Raw genomic sequence first — 19,188 nt, 5'->3', positions numbered from 1 at the left:
TGCAGACAAATACCGCTGAAAGTTTTCACTTGACCGACGAGGTTTTCTATCCGTAGATTCTTGAGTTTTACTTCGCCGCTAAGAAAGTCGAGCTTACGATGTAAAATGTCAATCGTTTCGTCTTTGTCGCGGAGAATACGAACAAGTTGTGAATACAACGCTGTCCTCCGTCCAACCTTGTTGGGTTTTCGTTCGTCCAATGACAGCGATGGCGACGAAAACGACGCTTCAAGCTTCGAAAAATTCGTTTCCATTAACGACCGAAAGTGTTTTTTACTCTCGGTTTGTTGCCCTCGAAATTCCCAAAACGATAATACACGCGCACAAAAAGAGCTCAATGTTCGAGCGAAAAAATTAACCATTGCACGCACATACGGCATTTCATTAATAGCGCGATGGATCAGTTACTTTATTTCCTTCATGCGAATGTAAGTTTTCTCTTTTTTTACACTTCAGATTTTTCTAGCGAAACTACTATTTTCTCGGACCCCGTGGAAGGTTCTTCCGCTTGACGTGACTTTTACAAAAATTATCACGCGCGTTGTGTCTCTGCTTACATCGCTCGTCCGAGTTCGCTATTTTCCACAGATATCTGTACACCAACGCCTCGACACTCAAATGGTCTCTTCTCGGATCACGATTTCTCGATTTCTCGTAGTCACTCTTGAGTTCGTTATTACTGAGAGAGCGTTTTCGTCTCCCGCCTTTCGTACGATGACACTGGTGATCGCAACGGGTTACTCTCTTGCGTTTATTATTCACGCTTCTTTCATTCCCGGCCATCGGACTATTTCTGAGTTTACGAAACGATGAGGGATCGACAACCGATTAAAATTTCACCGTTATCGTAATAGGAATCAAAAGATTTTGATTCGTTGGATGCTTGATACATTTTTATAACTTATCAATTTTGAGATTATATTTTGGTTATGTTAACAGCATAACAAAAACTTGACGCCGAATGTTTCATTCGTTTATTACACACTATTTATAATACAAAAAATGTGGAAACAACGAAAGAGCGATAAAATGAAAATTTAGAAGTTTCAACCTTTTTTCATCAGGTATTTGAGCATAAAACTGTTACGGCTAATTAAACCAAAAAATAAGAATTTCGACCAATTGTCTTAGCGAAGCTGATCAAGAATGTCGCGGCCGCGGTTTTATTGATAATTTTTTTATTGAGAATTACAGATTCGGCGAATGAGATTTTGTTTTATATATGAGATGCGAGTTTTTACGGTGCAGCAACAGCCGACTTATTCTTATCGTTGTGGCCTTGAATGCGATCATCGTTGATCGGACGAAAACTATACTTCGTCGTTTCTAATATTTTTTTTTTTACAAAATTTTCATTCTTTTTCGATACTCAGCCACCAAAATTGCACTGAACAAGGTGCACATTCAGACCACGAAATATAGCGCTCTCATCAGCGTAGTGCTGCTCTCTATTACCATCGTTCAATAGTTCTCTCACACACCGCAACACAGCACCACTAGTCAACACTGACGTCAGCGCTATAAGAGCGTGCGTGTGTGCATACGAGCAAACTGTCAAAACAAAACTTAGTTGTAACGTGTAATGTGTTCTAAGGTGAGAGATAAATAAAAATGTATTGGGAAAAGAAAACTCTGAAGCAATTGCAGTTGTTTTATTCGCACCTTTAACCACGAGCTCTCCACGTTGACGATACATATTTATGTACCATCGATTGATGGCTATAGCACACTCATATTACACTACGTGTTGTCGAGCATATTCGACTGAATTCATTATTTTTTACGTGTGTAATAAACTAGATAACCTTTTGTATTTCTTCTTGCACTGCTCCTTCATCGATTGACATTGGTATTTACGTCCCTGTCTGTCGAAGTTTCACAAAGCTGCGCTTTTCACTATGGTTTTAACCGCGAATTATCAGAATTTCGAAATATCCAAAATTTTTTCTGTCAATGTCAATGTAGGTGTAAATTTATCGACTCTGTGACATAAAATGAGGAAATCACGAGAAGAAACTTCCAAAAGTACTACATCGACCGGACCTCGACCACAGGTGACAAGAGCACGAAATGTCACGAAAGAAGAAACTTTGGATAGAAAAAAAAGAACGGTCGATACGAAACAAGGAGTGAACAATGGAAAACCCAAAACTGTAAGATCCACACCAGTGGCTGTGACCATGCAAAATGGAAATGGAGAACAGGATCGTCATCAAGCTTCATCAACTGTCAAGTCTAGAACAAAACTTGTAGAAAATTCAAGTTCTAGTCCAACTATCGCATCAAAATCAAAGACTAAAGGTATGACAAAAAGTTCTGCCGATAGTTCTAGAATGAAAACTGAAAGAAGAGGAAACTCTGAGAAAAGAGGGACCAGTACAATTTTCATGCCTAAGACTGAGGCTTCTCAAAAAAGTTCAAAATCTATGGGATCAAAAGAAGTTTCTAAAACTCGCACGAGCTCCAATAGGAATAAAGATCCATCCCAGACCAAAGTTGCCTTGGACAAAGAAAAGAGTTCTTCCGTCAAATCTAAAAATGATCACTCAACAAGACAGAGACTTCCGTCAAGAGAACGCAGGCGGTCAAGAACTCTCAGTCCTAGCGAAGTTAAAATACTGCATTCGAGATCACAAATTGCAGAAAGTAACTCAAAGAACATGGTTGAATCTCTGTCATATGCTTCAAAATTGAAAAGTACAAAAATTGACAATAAAATTGAGGCAGATGAAAAATATGTATATGAAGACGACTTTGAAGTAAGTTTACAATTCATTCCTCGATGCACAGTCAAAGGATATCTCCGGCAAAACGCACATGGTCATTTTTTTTTTCATTGTTAAACGTACACTCCTAAAAGGTTACGATAAGACTTACTTGGATTTTAGAAGATTTTCAGTCCTTCACAAGTGCACTATTTTGTGCAAATTTCAAAGATGATAGTCGGCTGAGGTAGATTTTCTGTTTTGAATTTGAGCTCAGGCTCAGATCTCTAGTTCTAAAAATATTACAGTTGGCTTAAATTATTTCATATTTTGCACAGAATATCGAGTTTTGAAGAGAGAAAAGTCGCACCAGATCCAGTTTATTGAATAAAAATTTTTTGTGTTTCAACAACGTAAACTTTCGATGACATAAGAATTGATGAGCGGCCGAACATTTTTTCACTTCCATCATCTCTGAGTTTCGCACTTTTCGAATGTTTTTTTCCATAACATTGGCACTGCACGACAAAAATATACGTATTTTTAGGACTACGAATCGGATTTCGAAGAGTGTACGGACAGTGAAGTGTCCGAGATAAGCGAAGAAACGCATAAAAGCGATGAATTATCAGTCGAAGAACCGATTGAATTGCGAACGGAAAAACAGGCAAGTTTACTGTCATCGGAAGATTTTTGTTCCGAAAATCGATGCTCACTCGTTGATAGCCGTCTTTTCCTATTGTACAAACAGGAGACAACGATAAACAGTGCCGAAAGTTGTAAAAAATCGGAAGAAGACAGGATGTTGGATTCCGGACATTACGAACTGGCGGAAGCACGGCGTCGTGCGGCTCGAATAGAAACTATGTCGTTACCACGTGACTCAAAAGTGCCGGAAACGGAAATAGTAATACGACCGAGCATCAGTCCATATAGGTTTGCTGTAGTTCGAATAAAATATCAAAATGAATAAATTCGGCACGTTTGGAACGATGAAGAGCACTTTTTCTTTGGACTTTTTGTTCGCAATATTTTGATTATGAAAATTTGAACTAGAATTTTTGTGTTACAAAAACAATCGTTCAAATCTTTCTCGAATGAAAAATCTTTTCATTCGAATCGTGTTCATCGAGTTAGACAAAAAAAAACTCGCACACAAATGAATATTGCGCTTGCACATGAATACACGCGATGTCATTGAAATCAGGGACGACAGATTGAACGAGAACAAATCGTTACCATCGTCGACGGACGAAGGCTTCGAGGATGCCAGATCCGGTGACTTCGCTAAATCTCCTCCATCATCGCGAATAACTTTCATAGATTTTCGCAAACCTTTGAAAGAAAATGTTACAGCTAAATTCCCGAAACCAAAAGTTCTTTCGCGCGGCGAAAAATTACTAGAAATGATCAAACTTGATACCGTCGAGTGGTCCATCCTAGAAAGCAAACCCATTGCTTACGAAGAATTCATACGAACTTATGGCAGATTGAATACTCGACAAGTAAGTTGCCCTGAAGAAAATACTAATCATTACTTTTATATTGACAATTTTCATCACCCACTAATATCACATTATCCATCCATTATTAAACTAAAAAAAAAAATGGAATCTCGAATTTTACTGTTTATTCCCAACCAACTTTTTCAAGTTTTTTTCAGCACTTAGTTGATATTTCTACAAAAATTAATTCACACGATTAATTAATGTTTGAAGTGAATGAATTAAAAAAAAAAAAAATCATAAAAAAATTTGAGGTTTTTGGAGTTGTTGAAAGGCTTGAAAAAATTGGTAAAAACGTCATTAACAAGTTTTATCGCAATATTTGATGAAAATGATGAAAAAAAGCGCTAAAAATATTCTAATATCGAACAGCAACATTTTCGGTCGCTTTTTTCATTGCTCAAACAATAAACAGCGTTTAAATTGCATTTTCTTCCAATGCTTAACAATGAAATATTGTATAGATGTGTGTGCAAACGAACGAGGACAATCTCGAAGTGGAAGTTCAAACCGATGCAATCGAACGTGCAAACAAATGGACACAATTTCCAGCAAAATGTAGAACGAATTTAAAAAGTGAAGAAGACATAAAGCGCTTCAGAGTGGTAATTTCATTCGCCATAAAAAATCGATCCCAAAATATTTCGTTTTGTTTCGTGTAATAGATAAAAAAAAAAAGTTTTCATCCACGAAAACACCATTTTCAGGACTGCTTGGGAGTAGGTGGGGAAAACGATTTGGACTCGACGCACCTGCCACGTCCGAGCCACGATGTCGTGCAGATGAACGAATTCCTCAGCCAAGCCAGCAAAGTAATGCTTTCCTTGTTGGAGGAAAGAGCCAGCAGCAATAATACCAGCGCTGATAACGTTCACGAATTAGCCTTCAGCGAAAGTATAGTCAAGCTGCCAATCGATAGCGTGACTTTCCTTTCTGGTCGTCCAGTCACCGTTGTACATTACTCGAATATATCCAACCGAGTTTTACTAACGATTCACGCACCGGCTGACGAGGTGGAGCACCCCCGTTACTTATTCATTCCGCTATTGATTAATGAGCTTTGCTTCCGTGGTCATAATTAATAGGTGAAACGAGAGCAGTGACTATCGATCGGCTCGTTGAACTTACAAATTTCGTATTTAACGTTTGTTCGTAGGAGCAACTTAATTTTTTACGGTGACAGTGGTCACGCGTGTTTGCGTTGCAAGGACATTGCACTCGATGCTTTTCGACCGATTTTACAATTTTTTTGATCGATTTGTCCTTCGAGGAAACGAGGAAAGATCACGAAAGTGGATTTTTAACCCGAGACCCGAAATAAGCAAATCTCATGATTTTTCTGACAGCGAAAATGTGTTTTGATGGCCCAAGTTCTTGATTCCAGCGTTTCGACGTTTTTTTCTGACACTTTTCCAGGAAATCGAGACGTCGAGGGACGAAGACTTTGTAACGGACTGTTCGATCGGTTGCGTTTGGAATATTCTACAGCCATCGAGACCGACGAAAATATTTTATTCCTCAAGTACCATAACGACTTGTTGTTTCCATTCGACGAGCTACAGCGTCGTGCTGGCCGGCCTCGAGGATGGGTAAAGTCGAAATCTCGCCTTTCCATGAAAGTTTCGAGCGAGCGGGACTCTCAACGTTTCTTATTTCCACTCGCAGATCGATCAGCCTCTGGGATCTTGCCGAGGACGAAACTTGCCATCGGAAAATAGTCGACGAGGCTAATAAATGCGAATGGATTTTAAGGAGCCCCACCTACTCCTCGACCGGAATCTTCGAAACGTCTGGACACGATTCGGAAATTGTTGCGTTGCGAGTGCTCTCGAGAATCGAGGGCGAATACCATGATTCTAATAGCAATCGATTCATGCCAATCCAAGTGAGTTTCTCAGACGAACGGGCGGTCTTTTCCTCCACAACGCGCCCTTCCGTTTTCAGAACTCCGAATAACGATTCGAAAGTCTCAACAAGTCGAATTTGAAGAAAGAAAAACCTTTTTTCCGTTGCAACTTTCTTTCACGCCGTATAGCTTTTAAGTGGAATTTCGGGCAAACGAAACTTTGCGATTTGCCGCTTTGCGATGAAAATTCGAGGAGAATAGTTCAAGTTCGAATCCAGTTAAAGTTGGAAAAGTATTTCTTCGACCCTGGGGACTCCTGCGATCGATTTTTCCGCATGTAAACCGATCTTCAGTTCTGTGCACGAAACGTTCCTCGGAGACGACACCAAAAATTCTTTTCCTGGAAATGAAAAGTGAAATTTTATGAAATCTTTTTGTCTGTTGCATAACGTAGATAAGCAGTCTCGACTCGAACGGAAGATTGATCATTTGGAGCGTGTTGAGAAATATGAGTCGAGCCAGTATCGACGATTTGGGTTTGTCTTGGTGGGGCGATTTGAAGCTCGTCAAGAGTCAAGAGATATTCTTAAACTCTAAAAAATCTTCTGACAGGTAATCTCTTGTCAAGATTTCAGCCTCTTTCTTGACCGCGTTGACACTTTTGCATATTTCTACATACATTTTTTGCTTTTACTTCAATGATCGTTATTGTGGTCCTTTGTATTTCAGGAACAATTATTTAAGAGGCTTCTCGGATATGCATGTCGACCGCATCGATTCAAATGCATTTTTCATTGCCACCAATACCACTAGCATTTTGCACGCAACTCGCATTGGAAAGCATGCGAATCCACCCGCCTACAAATCCAACGAAATGGGTACGACTATTTTAATCTCGAATCGTATCGAACGTTTTCGAAATCGCTCGTTCCCTCTTACTATGGGAATAAAAAGATTTCGTTACAAAACTTAAAAATTGATTGTTTTTCTCATCGAGAGGATACATTTTTTGTTATTCCATTTAAAGATTGGTGTGGCGAAACAAAATGTATCGAAGACTGCCCTTACGATCAACCCTATTTCTTGGTAAGTAAAACATATGATTTTACGCCTTAAAAAAAAATTGAAAACACGTTTTTCAATGAATATTTAAAAGGTTGGATGTGGCGACGGTACGGTGAGATTGCATTCGACGAAAGCCGAGAAGCCACTGTTGCAGCTGAAGCACGAAGGTTCTAACACCTCGATAAAAGCTCTCCAATGGTCGAGATCGAAACCTCTGACAATATTCGTTCTGGACACGAGCTCGACGTGAGTGTTGTAAAAATCGATGTTTTATAGTTCCCTTGCGTTATTGAGCAAATTTGTTAGTTTTTATGAATAACGAAAAATTGTTTGTTAAAAAACGAAGGAAAATCGTTGACGTTTTAAATAATTCACAACAATTCAGATACGATTTTGGAACAAATGCTCGTGTTCGTTTGCGATGAAATTTCTCGCAGAAAAGAATTTATCCATGGAAAAACCAGAATGTGACGAACAATTCATTTTCGTTACAGAATTCACATCTGGGATTTAGGAAGCAGTGATATGTTTCCTGTCAAAAGTATATCGACGAAAGACTGGGCGCACATCGACAGTATTGAGCTGTCACCTTGTAGAACTACTCACGAAATGACGCATCAATACATAGTGAGTCATTGCTTCAAAAAGCCCCATGTTCGTAGAGTCGATAAACTTGAAAAAATAGAAGCAAAAGTTTTCTCGGAGAAAGCGAATCTGTCGATTTTCACAGGCTCTTAATATCCGCTGTATGGTCTCAAAAAATAATAAAATGTCGTATTTTCAGGTTCTCGCATCAGACGACGGCTGTGTTGAGGTACACAGACTGAACAAAGATTTTTCTTACTCTCACAGAGACGCTACGAAACGCGAATTGAATACATTTACAAAATACGTAGACATATTATGATTTTAAGTTTCTCAAATAGCGATACAACGTCGAAATTCTTTATGGATTTGTAAGAAACGTTAATCAGTTTTTAGTTTACAAATATCACGATTGCAAGTAGCTCGGGTTAATTCGTGTTACTCGAAGAACAGTTTTTTCTATTCGAAAGAGTTATTTCATACAAATACTGCAGTCTCGTCCCTCCGATCGATCGATATTTACATGCAGTTACGATGTTATCTGTAGTTTGTGCGAGCGTACACTCAAGATCGTGGCTCGAGTGAACGCCTAGTCCAGTAATTTGTTCAACTTTGCGAATATGAGAAATAAACAGATCTTTTGCACACACTTTACGAGCTACCTTTAATATTCTCATTGCGAATGAGAAATTATTGTCACGCTGCTGATGCAGAAATAATTACGATCGACATTATCATGGCCGCTGTCGAACCGGACCATGGTCTCGTCGGACGACTCGCGTCGCTGCAATACTTGTACGTTTTTTCACGGATGACCATTCTTTCCACAACTTCCGGGTAACTCCTTGGCAAGTGAATCCGATTAGCATCTTTTTGAAGGTGTTGCGTCCGTTCCTGAATGAACAAATCACGGAAAGAATTAATATCGAAGAAATCTCTTTTTATCGACAAGAAAATAACAATAAAGAAGTTTAATTTGGGCTTGAAAAAGCAGCGATCTTGAAGAAATCCTGCCACGCATATTTTTTGACAGAAAAAAAAATATTGAGAAGAACATTTGTCGCGTGTGTTCTTCTCTCATATGAGTGAACTAAATGTAACTTTTTTTAATTGTCTTTCGAAATCTCGAAACGAATGAAGTAATCACCGCATAGTTTACAGTCGAATTTGAAACGGTAAGTTGACCTGAATTGAGCATTTATTTTCGCTTTTGTAATCGACGCTCTTTTTTTTTCTCAATCCTGATTGTTTTATTTGGAGAGCGAATCTGGGTCGGTTCTAGAGTTACGAATTTCGTAATTTTAGATTTCGAATCATGAATAAAAATTTGTAATAAATTTTGAAAATGTTTGCTACTGAAAAAGTGGAAGAACGTGTCCCGAATCTTCACTTTTTTCGTTATATTGACGCACGAAGTTGTACGTCGTGAAAGGTTACAAAAAATGTGTGATTATTGTTCATGGATCGAGGGCCTTCTGCGTACACCCGAACCGGAAAATCTGCCGGCGACGGTATGCACGAATGTCATAAAAAGTGAGAAAAAAGGCGAAGAGAAGAGCCGTGAGAAGGTGAAATCCGCTGCAACGATTCTCGTTCATGGAACTGCGGATTCCACGTCTTCTCGAGAAGAAATTAATGAGCTATTGGCACGCATAGAGGAAGCGACTATTCAAGCTTATAAAGAATTGGTCAACGGTGCTGAGACTGCGGATGCTCTGGAAATAGCCATTCGACGATTAGAGGATGAAAAATCGATCTCGGGTCCTACAAGTGAAGAGAGTAAAACGAGAGAAAATAGAAAAAAGTTTATAAAAGACGCAGCCATTATGGACAGCGATTCGAACGCTGGGTCAGTCGGTGCCGTGACTAATATTCAGAATCCAATCTCATTGGCAAAAAAAGTAATGCGAAATACCGATCACGTGTTGATCGTGGAAAATGGAGTAAAAAATTTGCACATTGAACCGAATTTAGGGGTTGAGATAGAAAAATCTGAAATAGAATTTAAAGCAGCCCATCACGTTCAGGAGGAATCAGAAAAAGTTTGTATTTTGTTTCTACACTTTCTGGTTGGATCAGAACCGAACTGGTTGACGATCGAAAAATGTGAATTAAGGAAAAGCTTTCGTGCCAATTCCAGGGGAGAAATCATCGGGGATTGAACGTGTATGGAGCAGTCGTGAGAGATCGCAAAGGACGATTGGCTTGCGGGGTCTCGACTTTCGACGAGCGTGACGAAATAATCGCAAGATCATCAATGAGTGCCTCGGGCACGGTGCTGGGTTGCGGAATATTTGCTGACGCTAAATCTTGTTGCACCGTTTCGGGGACGGACGTCGCGATTTATAAGTATGCGCCGGCTCGAAAAATAGTTGGAAGATTGAACGAAGAATTCGGAGAGTACACAGAAAGCTCCACGAGTTTATCGATCGATCAGATCCTCGAGGACGAAGTAACTCAATTCATCAAGGCAACAGGAGAATCTCTGATAGGAATCGCAGCTCTGGGCATCGAGGACGATCCTCGAGTGGCTTTCGAGAGCGATTTCTTTCCGTGGGCCTGCTGCAATCGGGGTATAATGACGTCCGGTTGCGTCAAGGGCGAAGTATTCACAAAAAACGTGGAAGAAAATCTCGAAATGCCTTTGGATTGCGAGTGCCATTGATCACGAAAATAATCCGCATTGTGGAATATCCCAGCGAATATTCTCTTCACTAACCGGGAATAGAACATCGGGGACTGTGTCGTAAGCTCCGTATAACGAGAAAGCGGGCATGGGGCCCGGGGAACTCCTGCCGAATATTACGTCGATCTCGAGGAGGGTCGAATAAATTTCCTCTCTTCTCAGTGTCGTCATATTTTCATTGATCATCACACTCGCGAGCTCGCTCCATGTTAGCAAACAAGATTCCTCGCTGCTGCCCGATCGGTCGATGCACAACATTCGGAGATTCCCATCCTCCGATAAACTCGATCCTCTGTTGTCTGGAATAATAGTAATGGAATATTTATAGACATTCATTTATTGCTGTTTTCAGAAGCATTCATCGACGACTGGCCACTTTCGTTTTCCCCCGTGTCGCTCCTCTAAACTTACTCTCCAATCCATTTTTGAGGCTGACAAAAGAAACATCAGCTCTGCCTGATTTCAGACAAGCGTAACCTGCCGCAGTCGCGTTCATTTCGGATTGACCTTTCGGCAAAGAAAATTCACCATCGTAAAACACAAAATAACTGGGAAAGTGGAAGCGTTTCTGTAGTCTGAAATTCTCACCTTTTTGACACAACGAATAGAGATTGGAGGGTACCGAAGGTTTTGCAGATTCGATCCCGTAAACGCAACTATCCTTGAAAAAATTCGACACTGCTCTAAGATCTGAACAATTCCACTGTACGTCTTTCGTATCATCGACCATAGCGCTGATGAAAGCGTTCCAACCTAAAAAATGTTACATTTTTTGATGTACCAAATCGAATACACAAATTGGATTGCTCATGAATCGGCATTCCTGAGTCATGCAGCAATTATTTTGACTAAAATTTAAGTTTGATATGAAATTACGATATCAAATATAATTTTTAATTAGAGTCCTTTTTACCGAGGCTCCGGAAGCCAGTGAAACATGCTCGTGCTCCTTCCAAGTCTTGCAACGTTTGATAAGTCGAGTCGTTTCGCACCAGCGCCGCAACGACATTCACATCTTGTTTCTTGTTGGTAATTGCGCGAAGCAGCGATGTGCAACCTTTTCTGTTGGTAATTAAAAAAAAGTCAAATTTCGTTGAAATTTTTCGATTTGAGAATTCTGAAATTATTTACAATCTCGCCTCGACTTCTTCCTCCGGTGTGACAACGACTATGTCCAAGCTTCCGGTGCGGAGGGCCTCGATGCAGGCTGTTCGGTTGGACCGTTGAATACACGAAATCGGGGGCCCAATTCCGTAGGCTTGAGCGACGTCTCTCATTGTTCGACACTTCCGATCCTCGATATTTGAACCAACGCACCAGCGGATCGTTCTCGGTGGCGTGCAACCCGATCGGTAGTTTGCCGTCGTAAAACCGGCATCTTCAACACAATAAATTTTTCATTTTCATAATCAGCACATTCATTTCTTACTGAGAGACGAAGAAATCAGGGAAAAAATTCGAAGAAAGGTTCAAACGAGCAACAAATTTTGGCAACCATCTTGGGATACGGGCAATGTTTTTTTTTCCTCCAAACTCCGCGACAATATTTCGAATTTCGAAATTGGAAATCTAAAGGCGAAAAATTGTGGTTCAATCATCTCCAGGGATGAAAATGCAATGAAATTTCCTCACATCGCTGTATGAAATCCTCGGGTGTCGGTAGAGTTTCCGTGGACAACGGAGTCACGCGATAGCTTTGCATCAATTGGATTGCGTCGTATTGCCAAGATAACTCCGTTTTTCCGATTGCATCGATAACGCGAGCCACGCGTTCAGCGTTGTGTCTGAATAAGAAAAGGAGACAAATTTCTACAGTGTCGAATATTATATATCGCGTATGGCGATGGGAAATATAAAAAATTGAAGTAATTTTTTACCTGTTGGCAACGATGACAGGCCAAGGCTTCCTTATCCAAACACACGGTCTGGCCGTTGTCATCGATCTTGTTGAGCCATCAGGACACAAATAGTTGTAGCTCGTCTCGTCGAGTCCAAGAGACTGAAGAAAAAAATGTACACATCAAATCAGTTTAATCCGCCCTCGATCTAACGCTCTGATTTTCATGTATGAAATATCGAGGCACACTAAACGTATTTTGTTGCAAAAAAAATGTGTTGCTCCAAAGTACTAGAAATTCAATAAATTTATCGTCGCAAATTAAGGCTAATAGGAGCCAATCTGAAAAATGGGTATGTTGATAGTTTTACCTTAAAATGGTACAGAGCGTCTTCTAAACGAACCCATGCAACGTCGGCTTGATTTTCGGTTAGACAAAGAAGAGCACCTTCGCGTCCATGATATTTGTCACCGTGGTAGCATCCCGCAGGATTATTGCACAATGCGCACAAATTTTTGTATTTTGATTCTGTCAAATGAGGTTTCGTTGAGTGAAAAAATTCGAAAGAGTTTTCTTTTTGACTCCGTTGTCGAGCTCATTTTCAGCATTAAAATGAGATAGAAAAATGTTGTTCATCAGATTGTTTTCCTGAATACGACATTTAACAAATTTCCGGTATCGTGCTCGACTCCAAGCACGCTATTTTCGAACTTAAAGTCGATTTTTTTTCACGAATTTTGTCGCTTTTGGAATTTTCTGACAAAGAAACTCTACAACGGATCAATTCGAAATTTGACGTGCGGCTTTTTTCTCCCTTATCTATTAACGACGAATTCGAAATAACTTCCTCCCGAAAGTACGCCTCCTACGCCCCTCAACGCAGCATAATCTCCGGTTGATGCTGTGCACAACCAATAAAACATCTCAAAAGATTACCCCCAAATTCGGGCACTGTGCTCAGTCAACGTCCTACTAATGTTTGTTGGAATAAAGGCAACGCGATGGATATTTTTTAAAAATGGGTCGTTTTTTTTGTTATAAACAAAAAATGTTCAATCAACTACTTTCTGTTTATCCAACCTTAGAAAGACGTCGAGTGAGGATGTTGTCTGAATAAGTTATCGTGCACAGCGTCAACTGGGAGCGTGATTTACATTTTTGAATTGAAGATTCATTACGACTCGTGGCAATAATGAGAATGATTTACTCAGGTAACTATCGTAGGTTGAATCTTGAGTCCACGGTCCCGGAACGCAAGAAGGACCGAAGTAACTGGCAAGCGAGGAAATTTCGTCTTCGACAAGAGTCATGTCCGGATCGCATTTTCGTGGAATAATCCAATGTTGAAAGTACTGAAAATTATTGATTTTTACTGACATGAATAGAAAACGATGATATATAATTATTTGTGTATTTGAAAGCCAAATAGAAACGCCGGTTTGTGGACTCTTCGATGAATTTTTAAAGAACGAACCGTTGCGAATATCCGAGTCGAATCGTCTGTGCTTTCCAAGCCACTGTGACAAAATCTTTTTCCCATGAGATCGGACGCACTTTTAATATCGCTTTTGACCAGAGCTACCATCGAGAAACGTTGAGTATCTGCAAATTATTTCAGACAGAAATTAAGTCCCTGTGACTATTGGTGGCACGTTGGCGTGCTTGAATGCCGCGTTAAAATATTTTTCAATGTCAATAACTCGTCGACAATGAAGTTATCGAAAATTATACTTGTGATGACAATTCAACGGTGATTGAAATGTTGCAGAGTTTTTAACGTTCCAGTTATTAGTTGAACAAAATTTTGCTCGAAAATTGAGAAATTGACAAAGGAAATGCTCGTTGTTTGATCACTGAAAATGCGATGTCCCTGAGCTACAGTTATAACTTATTATCACAGTGGAAAAGGGAATTTTACCATTTTTGAACAACCTCAACTCGTGAGTGACTAGAATATCATATTCGGTATTTGCTCCCGCCAGAACAAGGTCCTCGGGTTCGAGTATAGCGAATTCAGCATCACCTGCGACCAACCTTCTCAGGCAACTTACTCTGCAAACGTGGTAACTCGTTAAAACCTCACGAAATTTATTCACGGTTATTTTGACCAATCAGGCCTTTTAATGCGATTAAATGTGGTAAGCTACAGATTTTTGCACTGAAACAAATTATTTCTACAAATGTACCAGAAGTGTTGATATTTTTTTACAAAAAATTTTATACTTTCAACTCATCAACTTTTGTAATTACAATGAATTAATGATTTTTTTACACAGCCTTGCGATTCTATTAAGCCACAAAATTTTAATATTTACCTGTCGTTCACGACGGTGCATTCGACCTCACTGGACGGTTCGTTTTTCAATTTAGGGCATAATTTATGAACTCTTTTAGTGGTGTGTACAGTCTCAACGATGCACATTCGAACTGGAGTACGAAAAAAGTAAAATTGAATAGATTCGACGAAAAAAAATATGAATAAATGGTACACTTGAAAAACCCGATTTGAGAAGCGGTCCGTCAAATGAAAAATCTCACGTTTATCCGCGTTAGCGAAGTTGTCGAGCAAGACACACAAGTAGCAGACGGAAGCTAATGCGAGCCTGACAGAACCACGTGATGTGATAAATGGGCAGGATCTCGATGGTCTCGTTTCCCTCATCGTCATAGTTTCTCTTCAAAACTTTTCTCAAATCGCCTGAAAGAAGCAAAATCCTTTGAAAAAATGTACAAAAATATTTCTTAATGCACGATCCACAAAAACGTTTCAGCACGAGTATCGTGAATGATCACTGACAATTATAAATTCGAGGAGTGTGTTGACTCACGTCGATTGCAGATATCGATGATGTTTACAGTTCGGAGCAGATGTCTGCAGTGTCAATAAAATCGGAGCCGAGTTATGTCACATCGACGAAGATTCGGAAGTCGAAATTGAAAAATTGAATTCGAAAAATTATAAACCAAAGAGGACTATAGTTTTTAATTGTATTCCAGTCTGTGGGCGTGCCCAAGAGATCACGAGCTTGTGTGAAGAGGAGTAAATCTACGATTAAATGTTAAAAACAGTCTATGCAACGAAGGAACAAACAATGCGGACACGATAAACACGTGGGAATGGCGCGGGAGATGAAGCTCGTTCCGCGACGTCAAGCGATTAAACTGAATCCGTTCTCTAAATCATGTGAACGTATATATGCAACGATGATAATTGCCAGTGGTCGTTTTTTAAAACGCTTTTTATTTTACGCAGTGGTGGCAATATGCGTCACACTGTGTATCTCCCGGACGGCTTGCTCTTGTATATTCGTGGAAGAGAAGCAGTGGACAAGCGGTACGAGAAATCATAGCTCTTTTTCCCTTCCCTTCCTCTCTCGTTCCCTCTTTCTCCTCCCTCTGAGAGCACGCGGTTGGGCAATAACACATGCACAACTCTTCTGGCTGTGTGTCCACCTTCACATTCACAGAATACATCAGAAAGTCTGTGAGGAGCGGCGCGTTGACCTTCCCGAAAGTCCAAGGACAGCATTTTCAGTCGGAGACGCTACATGGAACAGAAAAAAAACGTTTTTTAGAACTTGATGTAGTATGCCACGGAGTCATTTCGGTTCTACTGGTTTCGGAGCTGTCGCGCGGTCAATCTCAAACACAAATTCTGCCAGTGCACAGCCATTCACACGAGCCGAAAGACATTCGATCTGGTCGCGTCACTAGATACGTTTATAACGTCACCGGGAAAAAATCATCGTGTATATCGTACTCAGTCATGATCGCTCGTATTTTTCACGCACTTATCAAAGCACCGGTCCGCGACTAACGATTTAAAAGGCAACTGATCGAATGTTGCTAGTGCTAACTGCAGGGGAACAAATATTTTCAAGTTTTTATCAAATCTATCGAACTGCACGGAGAGAATAAAAATTTTCGATCAATCGCATACTCTAATACATTAGATTTAATGGCACGTTTACACTGATCAAGAACACTGCGATTGAATGAAAATTTTTTTTATCCCAGTATGATATTTTTATTGAAATCGTCAATTTCCTCCATTCTTCAGGGCTTGCATAAGCAAAGTTGCCCCAATTTTAGGTACTTTCGATCAAATCAATCCAGCAAATGATGAAATGAAGATTAAACTTAAATTTCAGGTCGAAATTTGAAACGAGAATACTGAACCCTTTCTCGGTCACTGTCCTCGTGATGAGTTATCAGTTTACACGGTTGGAGAAAGTTTTCTACGTACAAAAATCTCATGAGACATTTTTTGTCCGAACCATTCGATTCTCAAAACTCTTCGAAGCAAGTCACGGAAATTAGATTGTATTTCTGAGGGCTCTAAAAACAAAACTTTTCGAGATAATAACTCGAAATCGCCAACTACTTTGTAGAATCGATGCTTTCAAAAATTAGTTCTGCGTGTATCCTTCAACTTTAACATTTACAAAATCAACTCATCAAACCTGTCCGTGACAAAGTCATAGATTTTAAACTTGCAGTGTTGGTGATTCAGGGACGTCAAGCGTATCGTAATTTCATCTGTGATTAATCAGTTCTGTCACGTCACAGATTGTTTATATACGAAAAGGAGCATTGAGAATAGATCGAGAGACATTGACCCTCGTTCCTTATCAGATTCTCGTATACTCCGTAAGAGAAAAAAAAAATTAATGACCATTTTACAATTCCCTCGACACGATGACAACAAGCCAATCATTATAGAGATGCTTATCTCTTGAAGCTTCGATTGTATTCGTAAATATAATGAAAGCTGGTCGCGTCTAAATTGCCAGGAACATCCATGAGATCCCTCCTTGGTTGAGGTTCTTGAAATAGTTTACTCCTGTGGTCCCGAGTGCTTTTGGAAAAGATTCTTCGCTTCCTTGAATGAAAGAATGAACAATTGTGTTATTTTTTGAAAATAACATCGTCAAGTAACTTTCGTATCGCACCAGATTCGTCGTTTTAGTAGCGAATAATAAATTCATGCTTTTTGAAAGAAAATAATTTCAACCTCATACTCACCTAAACTCCAAACTGCGTCTCAAGGACTATTCTGCAATATTATGAGGCTTGAAAATTCGAAACTTGTTTTGCCAGACGCAGACGACATCTTACGGAAAAAACTCCAAGTGCATCGAAAATGAGAATCCCTCGGCGATCTGGCGTCACACTGACAGATGTCAGCTGATCGACATAGGCGAGACGGTGCCGCTACGACAAAAATAAATGTTTAACAAAAGTACCATTTTATTGTGACACGAAGCGCTAAAGATTTTCAGTATTTCTTAATCAAATGTTTCATCTCGTACACGTAAAAGTAAAGTCCATATGTGCGTGTGTGCAAACAATAAACGACACTTGAAACATCTCGGAGGAAGTTGATTAAAATTCACAGAATATTTATCTCGCAGGCCACATTTTTTTGTCTGTCGAGGATATGAATCGTAATTTCAAGACAAAGCTACGAAGTTAAGATGCCAGTGAATTTGATTTTAACGAAAATTTCATCGTTGCAACGACAGTAAATCAATTGATCGCACGTAAGTACTGCCCGAAATACAATAGTTGCAAAATCGTACAGCGAAATCCATTCAGTAACGAAGTCTAATTTACTCCAATAAAAAATTTGTCGATTTAATTTGCGACGATTTAACGAGTCGAAATAAAAATATAATGTTAACCTTTAAACTATTATCGAGTTTCTGATTCGAACGTACATTTTTTGATTGACTTAATTCAACACCAATTCAAATCTACCAATTTACATTGGAGTATGTGTACACACATTTTTGTGACTTGCTCGATGAATGTACATATATGGCCAGAGCTCTTATGCGAATAGAAATAAAACGGTTTAAAGCTCAGGCACATTCTACACGTGTACCACATGTATTACACCTTTAATTCTAAACAAACAACGAAGATAAGTTTTCAATTGTGTATCTTATCAAACGTTTATTTCAAACATAATTTGAAGAGAAAAACGATTCAGGACATCGTTTTTATCTGAGTGGTTGCGAATGTGTAACTTCTTATCACAAAAACAAACTGACACTCGGATCTTCGGGTCTCAAGTTCACCGTTGATGCGATATTCAATTATAATCGTACTTTCAACCAATAAAGTCGAAAAAACTTTAGGCTGTTCGGTATCAAAATTGTGAAATAAAATTCTCGACGCGGCTAATTTTTTCGTAAGTTTTACTATTTTAAAGACAAAATTTGTGCATATCGAAGAAAAAAATTATTAGAAAAACTTCGATTCAACGAAATTCCAGATATTTATTTTTGTTGATGACATGCAAAATCAGCAATTTTCATTCGCAAAACCTGAACCTTATATTATTTGGAAACGATTTTGTAAAATTTTTGACGATCAGTTGAGATCTTCGGTAAATTTGATTTTTTATTTTTTCGCTAATTTCAAAGGTTTCCATCGCTCTGTTCTCAGAGTCAAACTCTAAGGATTTTTCTCTTAAACATAAAACTTTTCTTTTCCTCGTATACCATAACGAAATTCAATTACATACTATTTTTTTGGTTTCTCAATAATAAAAAGAAGCGTGTACGCTAAGGTCCCTTTAACTAAAAAATAGAAACGCATTCTTTTCAAGCATCCTCGGAATTTCAGAGTAATCGAATTACACTTTCATTTCTTTTTAACCGAGAACAAAGTGTGACTTTTTTTCGGAATGTCGAAACGACGATCGAAGAAAAACATGTTTCTACTTTTTTACCGACCGCAAGACTGGTGTATCGCCTTCTTATAATGAGCTTCCTACAAAGCACTTCAATGAGCAACCAATTATTTTACAATTAATTTTACATTTTTTTCGAGTCTCATAGGGAAGAATCTCATTTAACAGCGATAATCTCGAATCCGATACATTACGACTGTACGTTTTCTACGGTTATATTCTTGATAGAAGATATAAAAAGGGAGAGAGAACAACGTA

General features: G+C 39.2%; 2 protein-coding genes across 3 annotated transcripts; one reads left to right on the top strand and one right to left on the bottom strand.

The window, feature by feature from the left end:
* The first annotated feature begins 1,486 nt into the window (after positions 1-1,486).
* Positions 1,487-8,355, top strand: LOC122406270 (cytoplasmic dynein 2 intermediate chain 1). The gene is made up of 15 exons (XM_043411637.1): positions 1,487-1,594; positions 1,966-2,759; positions 3,253-3,372; positions 3,457-3,641; positions 3,913-4,210; positions 4,675-4,815; positions 4,918-5,223; positions 5,627-5,799; positions 5,876-6,095; positions 6,511-6,668; positions 6,786-6,934; positions 7,084-7,142; positions 7,213-7,367; positions 7,616-7,748; positions 7,906-8,355. The coding sequence occupies exons 2-15, from the start codon at positions 1,995-1,997 to the stop codon at positions 8,026-8,028; spliced, it is 2,985 nt and encodes a 994-aa protein (XP_043267572.1). The 5' UTR covers positions 1,487-1,594; positions 1,966-1,994; the 3' UTR covers positions 8,029-8,355.
* Tsf3 (Transferrin 3) lies at positions 8,011-17,357 on the bottom strand. Of its 2 annotated transcripts, XM_043411650.1 has the most exons (17): positions 17,256-17,357; positions 16,906-17,112; positions 15,059-15,774; positions 14,769-14,928; positions 14,546-14,657; positions 14,149-14,282; positions 13,705-13,832; positions 13,438-13,582; positions 12,601-12,758; positions 12,270-12,391; positions 12,025-12,176; positions 11,524-11,770; positions 11,306-11,454; positions 10,981-11,145; positions 10,804-10,899; positions 10,426-10,691; positions 8,011-8,600 (listed from the first exon to the last, which is right to left on the bottom strand). In XM_043411650.1, exons 4-17 carry the CDS (start codon positions 14,896-14,898, stop codon positions 8,403-8,405), a joined length of 2,202 nt encoding a protein of 733 aa, XP_043267585.1. In that variant the 5' UTR covers positions 14,899-14,928; positions 15,059-15,774; positions 16,906-17,112; positions 17,256-17,357; the 3' UTR covers positions 8,011-8,402. The 2 variants fall into 2 exon arrangements, with proteins under 2 accessions (XP_043267585.1, XP_043267586.1); XM_043411651.1 differs by having other exon boundaries at positions 15,059-17,112.
* Positions 17,358-19,188: the final 1,831 nt, after the last annotated feature.

The sequence above is a fragment of the Venturia canescens genome, chromosome 2 (assembly GCF_019457755.1).
Source record: "Venturia canescens isolate UGA chromosome 2, ASM1945775v1, whole genome shotgun sequence".
Classification (NCBI taxonomy): domain Eukaryota; kingdom Metazoa; phylum Arthropoda; class Insecta; order Hymenoptera; family Ichneumonidae; genus Venturia; species Venturia canescens.
The sequence above is the reverse complement of the archived record's forward strand: the minus strand, read 5'-3'. Positions and strand labels throughout refer to the sequence as shown.

Bases quoted from the DNA above. Each gene is read 5' to 3' on its own strand.
- Tsf3 (XM_043411651.1), bottom strand. From the start codon at position 14,898: ATGACGATGAGGGAAACGAGACCATCGAGATCCTGCCCATTTATCACA. The intron at 11,771-12,024 runs GTGAGGAAATTT...ATTGTGTTGAAG, and splicing joins CGAGGATTTCATACAGCGAT to ATGCCGGTTTTACGACGGCA. The intron at 8,601-10,425 runs GTTAGTGAAGAG...TTGTTCATTCAG, and splicing joins TCCCCGATGTTCTATTCCCG to GAACGGACGCAACACCTTCA.
- LOC122406270 (XM_043411637.1), top strand. From the start codon at position 1,995: ATGAGGAAATCACGAGAAGAAACTTCCAAAAGTACTACATCGACCGGA. The intron at 6,669-6,785 runs GTAATCTCTTGT...TTTGTATTTCAG, and splicing joins TCTAAAAAATCTTCTGACAG to GAACAATTATTTAAGAGGCT. The intron at 7,368-7,615 runs GTGAGTGTTGTA...TTTTCGTTACAG, and splicing joins GTTCTGGACACGAGCTCGAC to AATTCACATCTGGGATTTAG.